Consider the following 20,711-nt stretch of genomic DNA (forward strand, 5'->3'; position numbering starts at 1 on the left):
TCACAGAAAGCCTGATCCTACAAACATATGTGAAGCCAAGCAAGTGGAATTCCACCAGATTGTTAATATAAGGAAAGGTTACTCAAATTCATTTAATCGTTGCCAAACTTGGGCATAACATCTTGGCACTACTGGCAAACTTCCCACTGACTTCACAAGGGCCATTGCTGCTCCTTGAAGCTTTAAGCGATAATCAGCCTGGAACATGCCTTTCAAAAACCCACCTAAAATGGAGTGTTACCCTGCTCAAGGCACTCAAATACTCACGGTGTGCATACTTTCACCCTTACTTCAGATTTACTTCCAAGTGGAAGATTCAACAAGACCACGCCATGTTGCACAAATATCACTCATTATTCTGTGGGCACCCAAGTGCCCATTGTAAAGTAAAAAATAGGTTATAACAGGCTTCCAACACATCTCCAGAATGTGACACACAGAAGTGCTTACTACTTGCTGTTAAAGCAATGATTGCTCTGTGCTGTGGACCATGCTAGGTTACTGACCAAAACGCTTTCCAGGACAAACATTAGCTGCAAGTCCCTTTTTCCATGCTCATAAAGCAAACCAGCAGCATAGCAGCCTCTGCCCAGCTCTCCTTGGAAGCTCGGAAACCTTCCAGCTCATTGCAAGCTCCAGGCTTGCCATTGCTGCTCCCATTGTGAGGTGCCTCATTTGCAGTCTGAACAAGCCCCTCTCTATAAAAGATTTGCTTCTCCCTGCTCACTTCCTATTTCCCACAGTTAAAGCAAGTTTCAAATAAAGGATTCACAGGCCTCCAAGCTTACAAATTAGGCAAAGTAACACTCAGAGCATTTGCAAAGACTTTGTATTTAAAATGGCAAGTGAAAGGCCTGGAAAAATACAATCAAATCAAGGCAGAACAAAACCTAATGCAGGAAGTCTCCCCAAAGCTGTTTTTAATGTTGCCCATCACAAATACCCTTGGTTTAGGCACAAATATATTTGAGTGAAGACTGGATGTATGCCAGAAGCTGCTTTACAGACATTTGAAGCTGGAGGAATCTGTTTGGCTAATTGCTTGGTCTGGGCACAGTGTTGTAATACAACCTATTAAGTGCCTGAATTGCTTAAACTTAGGTTACGCTTTTGTATGGTTTTTGAAAACCTATTTTGATTTAATATTGCTTTCGGTAGAGTTACCACACAGCTTTATTTGCTACTTCCTGACAAGTTTTTTTCCCCCTATACTCCAATCTTAACATAAAAATGCAAACAGTTTCTCTGTGAACCTCAATGGACCGTTACTTATACTTCACCGTGTTCCTCTGTGTTACGTTAAAAGAGGGGAAAAAGTCTTTATTTCACACGCAAGGCAGTGCTGAGGTGGCTGGAAATGGCAGAAGAAAAGCACAGCACTGAATCACAGAATCATGAGGGTTCGATAAGACCTCTAAGATCATCAAGTCCAACTGTCCACCTACTGCCTGCCATCAAATCCATGGCCCTCTGTACTGCATCTCCATGGCTGTTGAACACCTCCAGAGACAGTGACTCCACCACCTCCCTGGACAGCCTGCACCAATGCCTCACTTCTTTCTGAGAAGAAATTTCTCCTAATATCCAACCTCAACCTGCTCTGGCGCAGCTTAAGGCCATTCCCTCTCAGCCCATCTCATCCTACTTGCCTGGTTCTAGTTTAGAGGAAATATTCACCTGAGCAAACGTGAAAAACTATCTGGAAACACCACATCTTGTCAGTTCTCAAAGGATCCACAGACCACATAGGCACTGTCTGCCTTCAGAGGAGCAATTTGCTCTGGGACAGCCAACACCTTGGTGTACTCCCACTCAGCTAGAAAGGTGCAGGCAACAATGCAGAATTTTGACTTTTCTGAAGATTTCTTTAATAGCTGCAGATCCTCCAAAGGAACATATGTAATTGTACAAATGTCCCTCCTCACCCACATGCAGACTCTGATATCTTGTCTACACATTGGCCACAGTCCACTAAGAGGAAGTTGTCACTGTCTGGCAAAAAAAACCCACCCTCATTAGCTGTGACTGGTCAGTTTCTCAGTGTTAACAAAACATAAAATCATAGGATCATTTGTGTTGGATGGGACCCTTGAAAGCCATCTAGTCCAACTTCCCTGCAACGAACCGGGACACCTACAGCTGGATCAGGAGCTCACAGCCCCATCCAGCCTGACCCTGAATGTCTCCAGGGATGGGGCATCCACCACCTTTCTGGGCAACCTATTCCAGATCCTCATCACATCTTATAAAGAAAACGTTCCCCAGCAGACAAAACAGTGGGATGGCTTCAGAGCAAGTGCAGTCAAAGCACTTATTTTCCAGCTAGCTTTGAAGCATTAGGCTTCATGCTTTAAAGCATCTTTTTATGGCAGTTAGGATGATTATAAACAAGAAGAAGGTAAGAAACTAAGTAAGAAAGAAAAATGCCTTTTTTATATAATGCTATGACTCCAGGAGTTTGTTCTTCAAAAAATAATTGCCTGCTTGTACAAAATTATCCATTAAAGTGAAAAACATCATCACTTAGATGACTGTTTCCTGGTGTACTTCTGTAGGTAGTTTAGCAGTATACATATAAAGAAATGAACATTATTACTATGCTGTGCTTGAAAGTAAAGGACTTAAGCTGTTTAATGAAAGAAAAAAGAAAAAAAGAAAATAGGATTTTGGTACAAAGCTTAAGTTATGACCCAGGGAATATCTGATGCTACTTAAAGTCAGTCAATATGTTGGCTGAGTTAGTCAGTCTCACGGCTGCTCCAAGAGATGCTGTCCCCATTTTTACCAGTGCCTGGGAGAAACCCCATCCCCATTCCATGGCCAGCAGCTCGCCTGGCAGCTGTGGGAATCATGTTTCTAAGGGATTTAGTGCCAATTTATGCATTCAGCCTTTCATAAATAACCACGCAGCCTTGAACAATGATGAATTAAGCTAAGGGGGAATAAAAACAAAAGCTCTCCCGGGCTTATTCCTGACTTAATTTATAATACATGTATATGTAAATATATATAAATATGCTAATACACACATATAAAAATATGTATGTAAATCGTTACATATATAAATAATACAGAAATCAAATGAGGCTACATTTCTGCTTCTTTTGCTCTCCATCCCTCCCTATCACCGCTGTGTTCCACTGGTCATGGTGAGTGACATTGGCTCAGCACATCCTGATGCTATGATTCTCACTTAGGAGTCTGCAATTCTGCAATGCTCATCACTTCCAAACCAAAACCACCTTCAGTTACAAATGAAGTTTGGGATTTTTTTTCAAACATTCCTTATGTTCTTTTCACCTCTTTTCACAACAGCGAACTGTTAATACAACAGATGTAGCTCTTAAATCAAAATGACTTCCTTCTTCTGACGGCAGAGCAGCGAACCATGTGTGCAGTAAGGCATGAAGGAAGCCAACAGTTTATCAGGATTCAAGGCGTGAGGGAGCATTGCTGCAGAAACTTATGTGAGGCCATGCCAGGGATTGTGTTACCCAAGCAAAAATCTTTGGCATTTTTATGCTGTATTTTACCACCTCCAACTGCGTACCAGACAAAAGGCCAGAAAGAGATAAAGGGGAACAGGTGGGGTGGAATAATAAGCAAGACTGTTCCGCTTGGCACACTGCAGATCGGCTGTTTCACAATGAACCACATCACTTTGGAGTGGCTTTTTATTACTTTATGGTTGTACAAGTGGATGAATTCACCCATTTGCCTTCATCTCCCTTCCTCTTCTATCACATTCATTAGGCTGGATGGGGCTCTGAGCACATACTCTAGCTGCAGGTATTCGTGTTCACTGCAGGAGAATTGGAGTAGATGACCTTTAAGGATCACTTCCAACTCAAATGATTCTCCGATTCTAAATCCTTTTGCAGCTATAGTTAAAAATGCAGGTACTTCTGCACAGAAGACAAACCACTTCCAAAGTCACCTTACCAGAGCTCAGAATAAGGCCACCAAAAGCTATGAGCAGATCTTTCTTATACACTTTCTATGGCATATATTACTTTTCAGTTTTTTTATTATTGTTTTGAAATGAAATGAAGACGAACAAAGTCACCCAAAGGCTCTGAAGAACAGTCAGAAGTAAAGTAGGAAAATTTAGTAGTGTGGAGAGATAATTACATAGACCATCATTCAGAAGGCTTGAGATAATGATTGCTTTTGAAATCTCTGTTGCAAACAGCAAAAGAAACACGTTCTCAGATACTGCTTGGGCCACAATTAAATCCACAAACAGTATCTAAACAGAGAGAAAGAAACGGGGAGAAGGGTTTGGAGCCATCACTGATAACCAAACGCTGTAATACTGCAATCTTAAATCATTATCCTAAAGCTTTTAAATAGGTCACAGTACTGTTATGAAGAATGCTCAAGCTTATTTCAGAATGCTTTACTAAAATATGTTTTTACCATATGTTTTAATTAAAAACAATGGGTTTTCATCAAAATAGGTTTTGAGGATTGTCACAGGGGTCATTTTATTAAATCACAAGCAACTAAAACAAGAAACATAATACCCATGCAAATACAAATCATCTGCATCCAGCACGTTTGAAAATCCTCCTGCTTTGTAACACTTGTTTGACAGAACCTTTTGCATGAAGTGGTGTTGGGATTCAACACCCCGCTTCTGAAATGTGGGCTGAGAACATTGCCAAGATTGGAAAAAAAAAACAACAAAGCAAAACAAAAGGTTACTCGGGGGCTGAAGAAAATGCCTTACGGAAAGAGGATGTAAGGAGGTCAGTCATTCTCCTTTGCCTGTCTGCCTAAAGACTGGGAGGTGAATTGACTGCTCTGAGTAAGTGCCTTCCCAGGGAGAAAATACGGGTTTTTAAAGAGCACTTTAATCGAGTGGAGAAAGGCGTAACAGGGAATACAGGTCAGATATAATCAAGTTAAAAAATAAGGAATGTTTTCAGCTGAGAGGCAATTAATTACTTAAACTAGCATGGAAAATAGTAGATTTCCCACCACTTAACTTACCATCAACTGATGTTTCTTATCAAGAGTGGATTATCAAGAGAAGTTATTGGATAGAGATAATTAGATAGAGATTTTAAGTCTGGTTATAAACAAGAATTTGGATTCAAAAAGCAGTCAATGATTTAACAGTCTCTTAGGAATGTCAGTGTTGTGAATCAGTGAATACAGATTTATATCTGAACCTTTGAGCAAAAAGGCAAGGTAAAAAGAAGAATCCACATGTATATGTATATATCTATACAACATAATAAAAAACATTCAGGCCTTCCTTCTGCATTATCATAAAACATGTAACATCACATATCTATCCTTTCACTTCCTCTATAGGCAATATTTAATCTGGGATTTGAGGCTGCACACAGGTGTCCTGTATTACTAGGTGTGCATTTTTTTCCTGTGACAAATAATATTCAAGTTATAGCACACTTGACACTTGGACACTCATTTTGGTGCTGGATTTCAGGATCAAGCTAATTCCTGCTCCACAACTCACCATGTATGGGTTCCATTGCCCTCACCAGGTCCAGTGGGGTAAAATGGGCCAATGTGCCAACCACCTTCCCTAGACTGGTTCCTACCATGCAGACATCCAGACTGTGCATTAGGATCCCCCCAGCAGTGATGTGAAGACCTAGTGTTACTCCAGCCCTTCACACTTATCTGTTCTATCATATTAATTGCTGAAAGGCGCTGACTCTGATCAGCAAGTTTGATTTGAAAGGGTTGACTGTGGCTGTCCCCAGAAAGACAATGTAATCACAGGCAGTGACACTAAAGGGATGTCCTACAAATTTTAAGTGTCCTCTCTGAACAATTCTGTCTCTGAACAATTGATCTCATGTCCCACATTTGGGTCTTGGGAGGATGAGAGGCATAAACTCCATTTAATACAATCAATAGAAATATTCCCCAACATCACAGAAGTACTTGTTGTATTTTGGACAATTACAGGGTGATGCAGTTGTCAAAATCTATCAGTGCTGCCAGACATAGGGACTCCCTCAGCTGAAGGAAGGCAAATTACTTTCATGTGAGCACGAATAGGACAAAAGAAGAAATACCGCTTTGAAGCATTCACCAGCCCATTCTTTACAATCACACGGAAAGGCTCTGAAAAAACATCCCTCCATTAGTTAACACTGGTCTCAAAGGATGAGGTTTTAGCTCAGTAGCAAAGTTATTAATTTTTATAGCATATGTATTTCACTAACAAATGGAAAACTTGTCAGCAAAGGAAGGTGATGCTCTACCTGGGTGGTGGCAATGTTTGTTCCATCGGTGACCTCCACAGTCATGTTATATATTGACCGCTGCTCTGCATCCAAGGGCTTTGCAATGACAATAGTGCCCACTCCCTTCTCCGCGTCGAAAGAACTATCGTAATTCCCTCCTAATTGTTGCACAAAAATACAATTAAATTAGCCATCTCTGGAAAATTCCACTGCAAATGTTCCAAAAAGTGGGCATATATATGTTTACTGGTATCCATCTTAATGGTTTGCCTTAGCATACACAATACATCTACAGATTCGTCTTTGTTTGTAACTCATTTATATTTCAAAGCACAGTTTGTACATTGGAAAGCAGATATCATTAAAATGCACTGCAAGAAAAAAAAAATCTAGCAGTATATTTAAGTGAACCATAACTGAGTCTATAAAAAGAATGCAATGGCTATAAGCCCATAAGATGTTGCCCTTGCAGTCTGTGTAATGAACAAGCACAATAATCTTTTTGAATAAAAACCATTTTAAGAGGGTTCTATCCCACAAATTTTATTTTCAGGGGATTCTCAGTGATGCTCGTGGATGTAAAGACTGAGCCTTTTAATATTACAGCAAATTTACAAAATGCAAATAGAGATTTGTTATGTTAATTTCAAGGACAACGAAAATTACTGGCAGGAAAAGGTCATATTCTACTGGTCTTTTAGGAATTATTTAAATAGATCTGACAGGACACACATCATGAATTCCTTTCCATTAAAAAAAAACCCTCACAAAGCACTGTTCTGAAACTAATATCCCCTCATGCTGTCACACACTGACTGATGCAGCAGTGAAAAAACCCTTCTGAGTCTTAGGTAAAAGGAAAAAAAACAAAAAAACAACAGAAGAAAAAAAGAAAAAAGTCTATTAAAAAGTAAGAGGGAGCCATAAATAATTTGAGATTAAAGGGTTACAGGATTTCTCAGCCACAGATATAGTTTACAGATCAGAACTGCTCATTACGATCAGAAGTAAGGAGCACGCTCCCTACTGCTAAGCTGCTTCCTACCCACTCCTCTCCAAAGTGGAATTTATCGTGAGACTGAAATTGTGGGGGGCTGGTGGAACATAACACTGCTGACAAATGAACCCTTCGGGTGGATTCTTCACATAGCAATGCAATGCCGAAAAGTACTGACAGCTCCATCCTGCAAAGTGCTTTCAGAACCCACTGGCTAAGAACTTGTATAGGAGCTGCTTGTATCTCTTGACATTAGATCCACAGGTAGAAAGACATCCATTCCACTGACATAATCCTTCTACAATATTAAAACATATAAATAAATAAATACAACCAATTCCTATATTATGACAGAATAGCTCTCTCGTTTTAAGACTGGAGACAAAGAAGTGGAGAGGATAGTCTTCCTTCCATTGCCATCAAGTCCTGCATCTGCATGATGTACTGATCCACAGACAGAACATTCATGACACAGACACAGTCATGCATTTAATGAGGGGAGAAAGGTGTGGATTTTCCAAGAAGCTGAAGATATAGGAGGATCGCTGCAGGTGAACAGGATGAATTCTCCCTGATTTCCATAACACTGAGGAATTCTCATTCCTCTCTCCCTCTGGAACAAGTTACTGCATAGAAAGTGTAAGATGGCAGAAGCACCGCTTTGTCCTGGAATGCCTGGGAATGCACTCAGGGAAGGCGAGAAGAAAGAGGGAGAAGGAATATGAGAGCAAGTGATCTATGCAAAGGAAAGGAAGAAGTGTTGAACTTCTGCCCTTTGAAAAAAATCTAAACATGATCATTTCAGACTCGACATCAGGCTTCCCTGTGCTGAATATACGTGCATGCATATTTATAGCTTTGAGCCTAACAGATGCTGTTGTGGTTCTCCAGGAAAACACTGACACTGGATCTGCTGTGATTTATGGGGGACAGAAACACTGCGTATTCCCTAACCTCCTTCTGCAAGCCCAAACTGCGTTTTTTTTCCTCAACTGATATATATGCTTAACACTATTTGACACTGGACAGAAAATGTGATTGTTCTTGACATTTAAGCAATACCAAGGTATTTGGACATTGATCATACGCTCAGGTTTACTTTCTTCTTCTTCTTCTTTTTCTTTTTTTTTTAGTTTGCAAGAAAAGGATGCCAGCTCCCAAGTAAAGTTTCAAATTGATTTACTTGAGAAAAACAGAACCATGAAAACCAACTCTGAGAAAAGCTTTCTTTGAAGAAGTGAATTTCAGATTCTTGCGAGGAAATCTCTGCTGAAACGAAGCTAGCCTTGGGACAGTAGGCACTTTACAAAGGGAATGTTTCATACTGATAACCATGAAAACAAAATGAAAGCCTGTACTTCAAGATGCTTAATAATCATCTTAATGAGCAGTCAGAAATTATATGCTATCAGCTGGCATACACATCCAAAGAAACCCTGCCTTTAGAAATGTCAAGAAGTAGAAGAGGAGGATTAATAATCAATGTTATAAATTCCGTTCCTCTGTTGGATTACTGCAGGTTGTGCAGGGCAACACGCATTTGTGTTGCAAATAACCCAACTTCTTCAAGATATTTTCACTAAATGCAGAATACTCTTCCCATAAATAATGAACTGAATACAGCATTAAAAGTTTTTTATATGGCATAGGCATCGCCCAGATCAGCCTAATGACAAGCAAATAAATCTTGGTCACAAGCCATACCGCTCTGGCCTATACTTCTAATGAACTAGGCAATGCACTTTAATTCATATTGATTCATTTTCTATTAAGCAATGCAGAAACTGCATCAAACGTTGAGACGGAGTAGAGGCAAAGAACTCATCTGTGAGATTTGTGGCTATGATCCCTTCTGGAGTGAAATCCTGATTTATTCTTTATTTACTTGGTACATTTCAATGGGCTATGGTTAGCCACAATGAAGAAGTCAGTGCTTGAATTCCTGGGAATAAGTTCTCATGTTTCCTGGGATATTGGTTCAGGTCCTCATCCTACTAAACATGACCTGGAAATGCTCTGTACTGCTTCTCAGCCTCCATATGCCCTCACAACAGCACCTCAGACAAGGAATGCCTCTGAAGCATTTTAGAACAACTATTGAATCTGGTATAAATTTAGGCATGTATGCTAAAAGAACAGATATGTAATGCCTACATCAAGCCTGTTACGAAGTCTTCAACAGAGTTATCTTTGAAAGATGGGTGCTGGAAGGGTACAGAGAGAGAAGAGTCATACAAAAACAAACAGGACTTTTCCATTAAAAACATGTGCAGCTGAACTAATCCAGGAACTCCACTTGAAGAAATATCTTTCCTAAGGGTTCTCAGCTGGAGGATGAAGGGCTAAGTCTGGAGGTAGTGAGAGCTTCACACATTTCTGGGGTACCTGAATTTTCAAAATCATGCTGTCATGTAACTCCAAATCATTTTGAAGGAAGCTTATTTGCACTGGTGTAAATTTCGGCAGTAACAGTAGCATTACTATAGGCCATTTCATTTTCTTTGATCACTGTCTTAGGATGGAAGCGGGCTAAGGATGACAAAATTTTCTTTAGCTGTTCAGTATTATTAATGCGAATTTGTATTACTTATTCCATTTTGTAGAAAGAAGTACATGCTTTCTTTTCCATTGTCTTGGAAAACCCTTTGGATACAAAATATTTATAAGCTGTCTTTGCTAATGTGCTCGCAATTGCATTAGGAAAGAAATAATTCAAATGAAGACAAAGCACTATAAGATCCTTGGACACTTTGGGAAAGTTGGCAAAAAAGAAGGCAAGTTAACAGAAATGGCAAAGTGGGTATTCAGGTTGATCTGAGAAAGCATTTTGACACTGAATGACCTAAGAGAGATAGGGATTAGCTGTTGTTTGCAGTACCATTGCCAAGCTAAGATGTAATATTGGTACGTAATATTAAAGACTTCCCTTATGATACCCTGATAAACTGAAACCCTCAGATTGGGAAAAAAAGTCCCCATCTAGTCATCTCTGGGTGAAAAAATGTGTTGTGTTTGGATGGCATAAATTAATCCAGAAAGAGTTCTGCCCCTCTAATTGACTGTTAAGATTCCCAAAGAGAGCTAGTGCAGATATTTATGTCTTCACTTTGGACATCTAAAGTGAAATGAGATGATTTCCAACCTTTCTTTCTTGAGATGGATCTTTATGCTCTTCAATATACTCTGTAAGCACTAAATTTCCATAACCAGGAGATTTTTATGCTATCTGAAAGCATGTTGTCATGCGTCTTCCAATATAACTCTAGCCAATTTCAGACGTTATCAAACTTGGAATGGATGCAGAAACAGCCCCTAGTACAAAAGATCTTAGTTCTTGACCCTTGCTACAGCTTCATGACTTTCACAGCCCTGATTCTCAGTCTGGGAGATGCCATATTATGGGCAAAGAGGTGGTCTCAAGAAATTGAATCTGGACACCTCTGATTCAACACTCTATAGGTCGTGTTCTTAGTACAGAGTAGCACTGATTAAATCTTCTGAATTTGGAATGCCATCTTGGTTCTTAGCTCATTTCTCAGCTTCATAGTCACCATGAACCTACTTTGCTTCTTAAAAAAATAAAACACAAAACAGAAAGATAGAAATAATTAACTTTCCTGCTATAAAAAGAGATGACTAAGACAAAAACAGTATAAAGTCTTACATGATTAGCAAGAGAACTTCTGATGTAAAGTCTACCACACGTCTAGTGTAATGGGCAGGCCAAGAAAAGCCTTCTGAGCTGTTAAAAGGGATTTCTTGACATCAACTGGCAAATTTGCCTACGGCAAGATACAGTGCAAATATATTTCAGTCCTTTTTGAATTCCAGAATATGTTTAATTTTCATGCACAGTCTGCTTGTATTTTGATTATTGTATTTGCTGCAAGCAACAATGTTTTCTTGTAGTACTCTTCCTAGATGGAGTTCATTTGTGGTAGGACACTGAGCCTATTTATATTCCTACTAGCTGCTGTTACGCAGTTTAAGACAGGATTATCCTGCTGGGAGAAACCATTTTCTCCTCTGAGATGAAAACATACCTGCAAATCTGGAGGATATGCAGGCACATGAGTCTCCTCTAAGAGCCTTTTCCCCTCTTTTCCAGTGGAAATGATCCAGAAGAGTGGGACTGAATATAGACCTAAGGGAGGTCAGATGAATGCAAACACTCAGAACTCAGATGCCAAGACTCAGTGCCAAATTACACTGAATTCTGAAGGAAATCTTGAAAGCAAGACTCTTCCTTTACTGGCAGGTAGCAAAGAATGTGGAGGCCATGAGTCCAAACATAAAAAGCCAGGACATATTGTGATCTTCACACAAGAGTCATTTGGCTTGCCTTGATGGAAGAGGGGAGGCGAAGAGAAATACAAGAGACAACGTAATTTAGAGAACAATGCTCCAGAATAGATCTTCTCAAAGAAGAAAGAATTCTTACTTGTCTTTCCCATAGTAAACTATCACCACCAAGGCCAGTGATGATAAACGGGATCAATTGCTACAATTCTTTGCTCAGAGCAGAGAGAAAATACAGAAAGCAAATTCATCCTGACTCTCAAGAATGTCTGAACTGCATCAAGGATCTCCAGGAAAAGAAACGAGGGTCAGATTTCAAATGTTTCTATTTGCTGAAATATGAAACAAACTTATTGATTGCCTCAAGAAATACTAATTCAACTACAGACTATTCTTAATCACGGCATAATACACATTAGTAACGTTACATGCAAAGATTTATTCTTTTATATACTGTATCACGCTCAGAAGAACAAAACACTGCAGAGTGCAAATTTTCAGAAAGCTATTGCAAGGAGAGTCAAAGCTTTGGGTTTGCTGCTAAGAAGCTGAAGGTACGGGCAAAAAAAAAAAGCAGAAAAGAAATCAGAAGGTATTTTAGTTAGTTCTCAGAGGAGATAACTCAAAGGAGGCTAAGGGCATACACAGCTTAGGTATTAATGAACATTTGCAGAACTGTGAATTATATGGATGATTAATTAAAATTATTAGCTCTTAAAATTATTGCCATTTAAGCACCCTCGATAAAAAAGTCTGGATGTACTTTTAAAGTTTGGCTGGGGGAAGAAAGAACAATAGAGGGAGGCAATTTTGGAGAATCAGAGAGATGTTGTGCAACATGCTATGTAAGCAAAAACTAGCACCATGCAGCTTAGCTCCAGTGGTCAAAGTAATCATCACACCATTCCCACCACTAACAAAGGAAGGAAATGACAGAGGGCTCAGTTTACCTGTGAGAAATTAATATTTTGTGACTTATTTTAGGAGCTTCTTTTATCATTCTTTTATCTATCTCATATATGAGTGAACAAATTTAACACAATTGAAACAACCTGCGTTCTTGTCTTCCACACTGTGCGATCTACATGAACTGCGTTGAATGCATTCTGAAAACAGAAACCAAGTGTGACATCTCAACCGTTCCCAATTAAACAAATACCAACTAGCTCCTCTTCCTCTGTAGTCTATTGAGGAAAGATGATCTCTCTGCATGCAAGGCACCTTCCTCTATCTTAGATTAGCTCAGGAGCTGAAGCAGTTATTTTAGGAGCATACACTGTAGGTGCAAACTACATGCTGAAGTTAGGCAGACAGCATCCTAGAAAGCCTAATCTTCAGCATCCTTTTCCTCTTGAGCTCAAAGAAAGTGTATATTATGCATTAAAAAAAGAAAGGTCCTCTGGAATTCCAATGCCCATTTAGTTTGAAAAGGTCATACAAATAAAGGTCAACCTGCAAACTCTATATTAAACCATGCCTCTAGATAAGCCTTCATGGCTTCTGTTGACATTACTGTGAACTGTGTGCAGCGGTCCAAAATCACAAAACACCAGATGTAGCAGGATAAAGTCTAGGTTTGACAGCAGCACTAAAATCCTCTGTTGCATCAGCAGTCCTGAACAGCTTTCCATTTTCTACAACTTTTACTCCTAACCTGTATCTTTCATGGGACATTTTGGCACTAGACATCAGTATTAGAATCAAAGAATCACAGAATGGTTTGGGTTTGAAGAAACGTCCAAGTCCATCCAGTTCCAAGCTGCTGACATAGGCAGGGACACCGCTTACCAGCTCAGGGTTCCCATGGTCCCATGCAACCTGGCCTTGGGCACCTCCAGGGATGGGACACCACAGCTCCACGGGCAGAAGTTCCAGGGCCTGAGTGCCCTCACAGTGAAAAACTCCTCATGTTCCCCCAGAAGGAAAGTATCTTAATCTCCTCCTACAAGCTGGGTACTGCAGAACAAGAAGTGTTCTTAAAACTGACACTGATTGAAGGCAGCAAACATAACCTAAACATATATCACTGTCTGTAATCCTCTCAGGATGGACTTTGACTTCTCAGCCTGTATGCCGAGTGCCTAAACAACCAAGTCTCCTGTATGCTTGCTTGCTGTTTCTATTGAGGAAATAGGGACTGTTGCTAATGCTGCTGGTAATAACAACAGTGATATTTAATGACAACATCCATATGGTAACACTACTGAACTGGATAGCTGGGGTCATTGACTTCTCATTAAGTCTAGGGGAGCAATGTCTCCTTGATGTTGTAAAGAAACCATTAGGATCGTCTGAATAGCCAAAATCTTCTAGACCATTTTGAACTATTTTAGCCATAAAGGTTACATTCAGTGACAAAATTAAAGGTCTTAAGTTAAGAATGTCCTCCACATCATCTCTGTTTAGGAGGCAAACATGAAATGTTATTGTAAGGTGTTTCTAGATTGCAAATGAGACTAACAATATAAAAGAAGGCAGCTGAAAAATGGGGGCTTCTCTCGGAGCTTAACACAGGCAGCATTTTAATGAGAGTTGGTGAATTCACTGAGGAAAAGACCAAAAGGCTGTAGAGGGCAGCAAAAGGTTCAAATGGGAAAAAAATATTGTCAATAATGTCAATAAACACAGACTTCTCCTGGGAGGAAAGCTAGGGTCAGCAAGGAAGAAAAAGGGAATGTAAACATTAGCTAATAAATTGCACGTAGCATACTGAAATAGCCAAGGGAGTGGAAGGGAAACAGTAGGAAACATATGCTGTTCTTCCCCAGAGGCTAGCAGGAACCCCAGAACATGATAATAGCTTTGGGTTTAATTTTAATGCAGTTGGCACCTGAAACCTTGATACAAATTCAAAGAGGAAATGCAGCTGCTTCTGCCTTTCATCTGCACAAATTGGCAATAAAAGGTGGATGAAAATGACTCTGACAGAGCCTTTCGCTTGTGGTGCCTGCTCTTCCTGTTGGCTAAACCCATCCGCAAATAGCTGTGCAGAAATGGAAGCCGGGCTCAATCCCTGTAAACAGAGACTGCTGATGCACCCTTTCCACTAAGTCCGTGGCAAAGGCTTTTGCCTCTCTAATCTTTCATACAGTGTTTGCTTTATAACCCTTCATTTAAATAACACCATTTTGAGCAGATGCAGTGTTTGATGTTCAAAGGCACACAAACATTATCTACAAGTATCGGCAAATACTAAAATACTGCAGCAACTTTGCAGGGCCGTTGTTCTGCTGGGGAAAGCCTCAGTCTGGAGATGTCAAACGAGTTATTTTAAATGACATAACAAAACGGGCAGAAAAAGTAGGGAAGCAATGCTTAGGATTATCGATTCCTGTTTCCCCGCTGCAACCAAGTGTGAAAATCTATTCCGTGTTTTTGTGGCAGCTACATCCTTAACTGCGTTTCCCTGTGATTTTAATAACACCGCTTCCATGGCTTCTCCTCCTCTTTGCTAAGTGTATTTCTCCCTCCCTGTTTCTGTAAGCAATTTTACGTGAGGCAATTTTGTGGTTGAAATCTCACATCAAAACACATTTCTCTTTTTCAGCTCGCATTCAAGACAAACTTTCGGTGGCTCCATTTGTAACCCATATGTCGATGCATCCCATTCTGTTTCACAGTTAAATGGATGGCACTGGACTGTGAAAAGTTGGAATTAATTATTTGTGATAAACTGCGGAAAATCCGTGAATAAAAATGATAATAATTGGACACAAATACGGTAAAAGCTGTCATAGAAAGAAACACAGCACATCCATGTGTCGCATTGCATTCTGTCACAGGCACTTATGAAAGATGTAATACAAATCGTCTCAACGAACTTGCAAAAATAAAAGGCAGCCTGGATAGTTGTATTTTAGCAAATGTGTTTGCACTAAGGGTACCTTCTGTTGAACAGTTCTGCCCACAAGCTGTCTGTAGAATATAGAACATCTCTCGAGCATGCTTGCCACCTTGAAGCAGGGCAGTCGGAAGCAGAAAAAAAAGAACAGAATGCAGAAAAAAAGGTGAAGAAAGAGAGAAATGAGGGACAGCAAGTCTAAGTACCATAAATACATTTAGAAACGAGATTAGCAAAGTATGACAATAGAATTTAAATGACAGACAACATTAAGATTGCAGTAAATAACATACTATGAAAAAAAACAATTCAGCCATACAGCGCTTTTTTCAGCTTAGCTAAGGAGTCATAACAAAAGCAGGAATATTATTATTGTTGTTATCAACGCGTATAAATAGCATTTTCATATCAGCATTACAGAAGTGGTTTTAATTCAGGGGGCACAGTTCGCGGTCAGCCATCTTGCTCTCAACACCCCACATCCACACACGTTGCTTCTCAAGCTCTTCCCCTACACCACTGGTCCCCCACTTACCCACAATGTCAAACCAGAGGGGGATGTTGGATGGCTGCACAGAGACCACCCCAACAATTTCTGTCACTTTGTCACTTTCCATGACGGTGAAGTTGTAGAAGGGTTCATCGAAAGTCAGGGGCACAGGTGAGGGTGTGGGCTTTTTGATCCACTCAATATGGAGGCGTGCAGTCGAAGATTTTTGGGGACGGCCATTGTCCACTGCTTTTATCTGGTGGGTGGACAGAAAACAGAACTCAGACTGAGCACTCCAGCTCGGCACTTGAAGATGTCTTTTTCCGAAATAGCCTTTACAATCCTTTATGTAAAACTCAAGTAATAAAGAGGCAGAGAAATGCTTATTCCACAGTTCTCAAGTTTTTCAATTATGTTCTGATTTTTCATTGAAAAGTCTGATTTCAAAGTTCAATATTTTGACTTAGAACTGCTGATGTGAGGCCTCTGGGACACGCGCTCCATAGAGAGATTGTTCCCTACAAGATGACGTCTTCCAACCAGTTTTCTCTTGCAGAAAATTAAGCCCTTGAGTTTTAAGCCATGTACTTAATGGCATATGCTCACTCAGACCAGGCTTGAATGTTTTAAGTGGCATCTCTACTGCGGATCAGATTATAATCATAGAATCACAGAATCCTTAGAGTTGGAAGGGACCGCTGAAAGCCATCTAGTCCAACTCCTCTGCAATGAACAGGGACATCCACCACTAGATCAGGTTGCTCAGAGCATGATCCAGCCTCACCTTGAAAGTCTCCAGGGATGGAGCATCAACCACATCACTGAGCAGCCTCACCACCCTCACTGTAAAAGGTTTTTTACTTGTATCTAACCTAAATCTATCCTCTTTGAGCTTGAAGCCATTTCCCCTTGTTCTATCACAACAGGCTCTGCTAAAGGGTCCATCTCCTTCTTTCCTGTAGCTCCTCTTTAGATACTGAAAGGCCACTCTCAGGTCACCTTGCTGCCTTCTCCAGGCTGAATATCCCCAGCTCTCTCAGCCTGTCCATCCCTTCGAGCATTTTTGTGGCCCTTCTCTGGATATGCTCCATCAGGCCTACGTCTATTCCTTTTACTACTTTCATCATTATTTTCAATACAGAGTCAAATATTTTTCAGATTCTTTCCTCCATTTTTCAAAACAAATATATATTTTGCTGTATCTATTGTCCTTGCTTTCTCAGTAGTGTTTGCTAATGTTGCCCAGCTTGGTTCTAATTCTTTTTTTCCAATGTATGCTAGAGGGATGGGTAGACTCAGTATTTGCCTGATGTGCTCTATGGTTTCAGCACAGAAACAACACGATGACCAGTGACAAACTGAGGGATAAGACAAGGCTAAAAGTAGGTTACAAAATGGGTGCTTTAATGAATAGCATCAATGCCCTAAGAGTGTGAAAGATTTTTCTTTTAAAACTAAAGTAAATGCTTCTGGCTATATATGACCGCTAGTGTATAAAAATGCTGTTACTATGCCTGTTAAAAATGGGAAATATTTTCCTGAAATACCATAGCCTATTTTTTCTGTGGAAATGTGTTAAGTGGGGCTGGTGCTAATGCTTATCACCATGCTTGCTCAGGAAGGCCCTCAGGGGAAAGAAGCTGGGCTTTGAGGTAGAAGGCTTGCAGCTGTTACATTACAAAGAGGGACACAACCCACACATCCAGCTCTGCACAGTGAAGAGCACTTACCCAGCAGGTGCTGGACCTCTGAGTATCTGAATATCACTCAATATCTTGATACCTACACTTTTATTTTCCTATCACAGTTTCCATCCCTATGAAGGTCTCCTGACAGACACCCATAAATGACATTGTTTCTTTTAGTATGGGTCCGACTGTGGGCCTTTGACCTTGTCTACATGGTTTGAGGATTACTTTGACTGCTATTTCTTTTAAGTGAAATTGCTCCCACACTTAAAACCCAATGCACTATTTCATACGGAATCCAGTACTCCTCCTCCTTCAAACTTCCAGACATGAACAATGTAAGGATCCTTCTACAAGGGCAAGCAGTTGGATCTACACAAAAGCTGAATATCCAGTTGCAGCTTTATCAGCGCATTTCTACATGTCATCACACAAGCTTTTGGTCTTCGGTTTTGTGTATCTGAGGGAAGGTCTCCTGCCAACAATCTGCCAGCTAATTCTGAACAGTCTGAGAATAATTCAGCATGTGCAATAGCCTGAACACAATCAGTAGTTTTAGTTAGTAAAGTTTAGTTATACTACTAGTCTGTAGTTTTACATGAATAAGAGATTTCTTAATACATTCAGATCTTACACATAAGTCATAGATTACACACAATCATGCATCACTCTACATACAGCAACACCTGTTTTTAAAGTCAGTAACATATGGATTTGTATGTCGATGGAAGCAGACTTACCGTTAAGATGTCATAGCTCCCTGCTGTGAATTGCTTTCTGGAAGACACCATCCCTGTTTTGGGATCAATAAAAAATTTCCCATCATCATTTCCATCCACAATGCTGTATGAGATTTCTGCATTAGGGCCTTCATCTTTGTCAAAAGCAAAAGCTCTGTAGATCGGCTCCCCTCTTTTCTTACGGTCCCTCTCTGGCAACTTGATCTGGTAGACTTTTTCTGGAAACTGGGGTTTGTTGTCATTCTCATCCAGAACCTGGACCACCACCCAGACCGAGGACTGCTTGGGAGACATGCCTCCATCTGAGACGGTCACCTGTAAAACAACAGCAGCAAAAGCATTGCTCTGAGAAGGTAAAGCACAACTTTGTCAGCTGGTGCAGCAAAACGTAAGAAAACAGCCCTCCCTCTCCAAACCTAGTTTGTAGCTCACCAGGTCTTCTGTATGATAAATAACATCAAACACAGGCCAGCTATATAGTTCTGCTGAGTGCAGAACTATAATGTGCCCATAATGGAATGGTGAAAGTTTTTCCTTTCGAGATGAATGTAGAACAGGTATGCTGTGGATGAGGAACCCATTCCAAGAGAGTGGTGAGGTGCTGGAACAGCTGCCCAGAGAAGTTGTGGATGACCTGTCCCTTGGAGGTGTTCAAGGCCAGGTTGGATGGAGTCCTGTGAAGCCTGGTCTAGTATTCTATATCTAGAATGTGGATGCTGGTGGCCCTGTCTATGGTTGGAGCTTCATGATAACTGAGATCCCTTCCAACCCAGGCCATTCTATGATTCCCCAAAATGGAAATTCTTTAGTAGCAAATTACATAGCTCAGAAGACTGAGCTGTAATTAAGCAACTAAGCAATATCCCTGCTTTTTTTTTGCAGACATATTTTAAAGTTTCTTCAGTCACACAATTAAGAATTTATTCTTAAATTATAGAAGAACTTCTGTCACTTCTTCCCATTAATTATTTGGGACTTCTTAAACAATGACAGGATTTTGTGCTGGTTCTTTTCATTCATTACCTGAAATTTGACAGCTCATTAATTCTAAAACGACTTTATATGGTTTTAAGGGGTACAGAGAGGCGTGTGGTAAAAAAATAATAAATAAATGCTGCATTGTTAAAATGTGCGCTGTGCTGGCACAAAGACACAAATAAAATCTCTGAGAGAAAAGTTAATTACTAATTTAGCTGCAATGTAAACAGAATTACTAATAATTTTCAGTTGGAAACACTGAGAAAGAAAGAATCCAAGATCAACAAGTGCTCAAGAGCTTCAATAATATGCCTTCAAAATGCAAGCAATCAATTTCAAACTTCTCTCTAAAAAGTTTGATTGCACTTCCTGAAGAAATAAGGCAGAAAGTTATTTCTGTTTGCACATTAGGAGTTCAGATTTCACTTCCAGCTCTGTATGCTAACGAGAAATCCCACAGTAGCAATTTTTTGCAACAGCAAACCCAGATTTCCCATCCAGTTGCTTGGCTTGTATCTATCTGGACACATTGGCTGCACTGATGGTTACCTGCTCTGTGCCTTATTCCTCCTTAAATGTTAATGTGTAAATAACACTGTCCCGATGTCCAATCCTAAGGAAAAGTAAACATTTTCTGGGAATCCTGGCCTATGCTGTTGTTCTTGCCTTGCAGCAAGAAATCTAAACTTAAGGTAACCCCAACTTAGTACTAACTTCAGCAGAGAAACACACTACCTCATCTAAGAGAAAAGCAAAAGATCTCTGTAAAAAGATCCTCTTTTTAACTATACTTGCCAAAACTGATGCACTGAGAGTGGTGGACTGACAGCCTTAGGGACTTAAATCCCTTATTTACAGATAAAATAAGTGGTATGACATTACGGAGCAGAAACATAAAGTCCCCAAATCAGCCCATAACTCATTTGCAGAGCGCAGTTTGTTCTCCCACCGATGTGTAACAGCCTCCAGCTTCTGTCCCCTGAGATGCTGCCGGGGCTGGCAATTAGCAGCCCTTGGGATGCTGATGGTAAGACTGTCTGCTGTCAGGGCTCAACCCCATGCTGTGTGCCACCAGCACACCATCTGCCTGTGGTGGGCATGGGCACATGGAGAGCCTCCAGCACGCTGCTTGCGCTCAGCCACCCATCCCCACTTGCTCTGCTCCCCAGTGCAGCCATCCTCAATTGTTGTGAGGCTGTACACACGGCTGCAGATCTGCCTTCCTTTGGTGAGCTGGGAGCTCAGCCCCTCTGCTCATCCTCTCCCAGATATTCCCCCCTCTTATTAAACACTGCTGCGCTGCTTTTTAGGCTGATCCTCTCTGTTTTCTGTCTGCTGTAGCAGAATTGCCTGAGCCTGCAGCATAAGTGCAGGTTAACAAAAGAAAACCCTCATTCAGGATTTCTGCTGACTCCACAGATGAAATAACCTATGATGCCAGGCTGTACAGA

The 20,711-nt window shown here is 40.4% G+C and overlaps 1 protein-coding gene across 10 annotated transcripts in view; it reads right to left on the reverse strand.

Annotated features, from left to right (window-relative positions):
- Positions 1 to 20,711, reverse strand: part of FAT3 (FAT atypical cadherin 3) — a 399,084-nt gene that overhangs the window by 88,717 nt on the left and 289,656 nt on the right. For 8 of the 10 annotated variants that reach the window (XM_072326828.1, XM_072326824.1, XM_072326827.1 and 5 more), the window contains 4 exons: positions 18,283 to 18,597; positions 15,900 to 16,110; positions 15,408 to 15,476; positions 6,246 to 6,385 (listed from right to left, as the gene is read on the reverse strand). In XM_072326828.1, coding sequence (XP_072182929.1) covers positions 6,246 to 6,385; positions 15,408 to 15,476; positions 15,900 to 16,110; positions 18,283 to 18,597 — 735 coding nt within the window. The remainder of the gene's footprint in view (positions 1 to 6,245; positions 6,386 to 15,407; positions 15,477 to 15,899; positions 16,111 to 18,282; positions 18,598 to 20,711) is intronic. The other 2 variants (XM_072326829.1, XM_072326826.1) reach the window with 1 other exon arrangement.

This window comes from Excalfactoria chinensis, chromosome 1 (genome assembly GCF_039878825.1).
Source record: "Excalfactoria chinensis isolate bCotChi1 chromosome 1, bCotChi1.hap2, whole genome shotgun sequence".
Classification (NCBI taxonomy): domain Eukaryota; kingdom Metazoa; phylum Chordata; class Aves; order Galliformes; family Phasianidae; genus Excalfactoria; species Excalfactoria chinensis.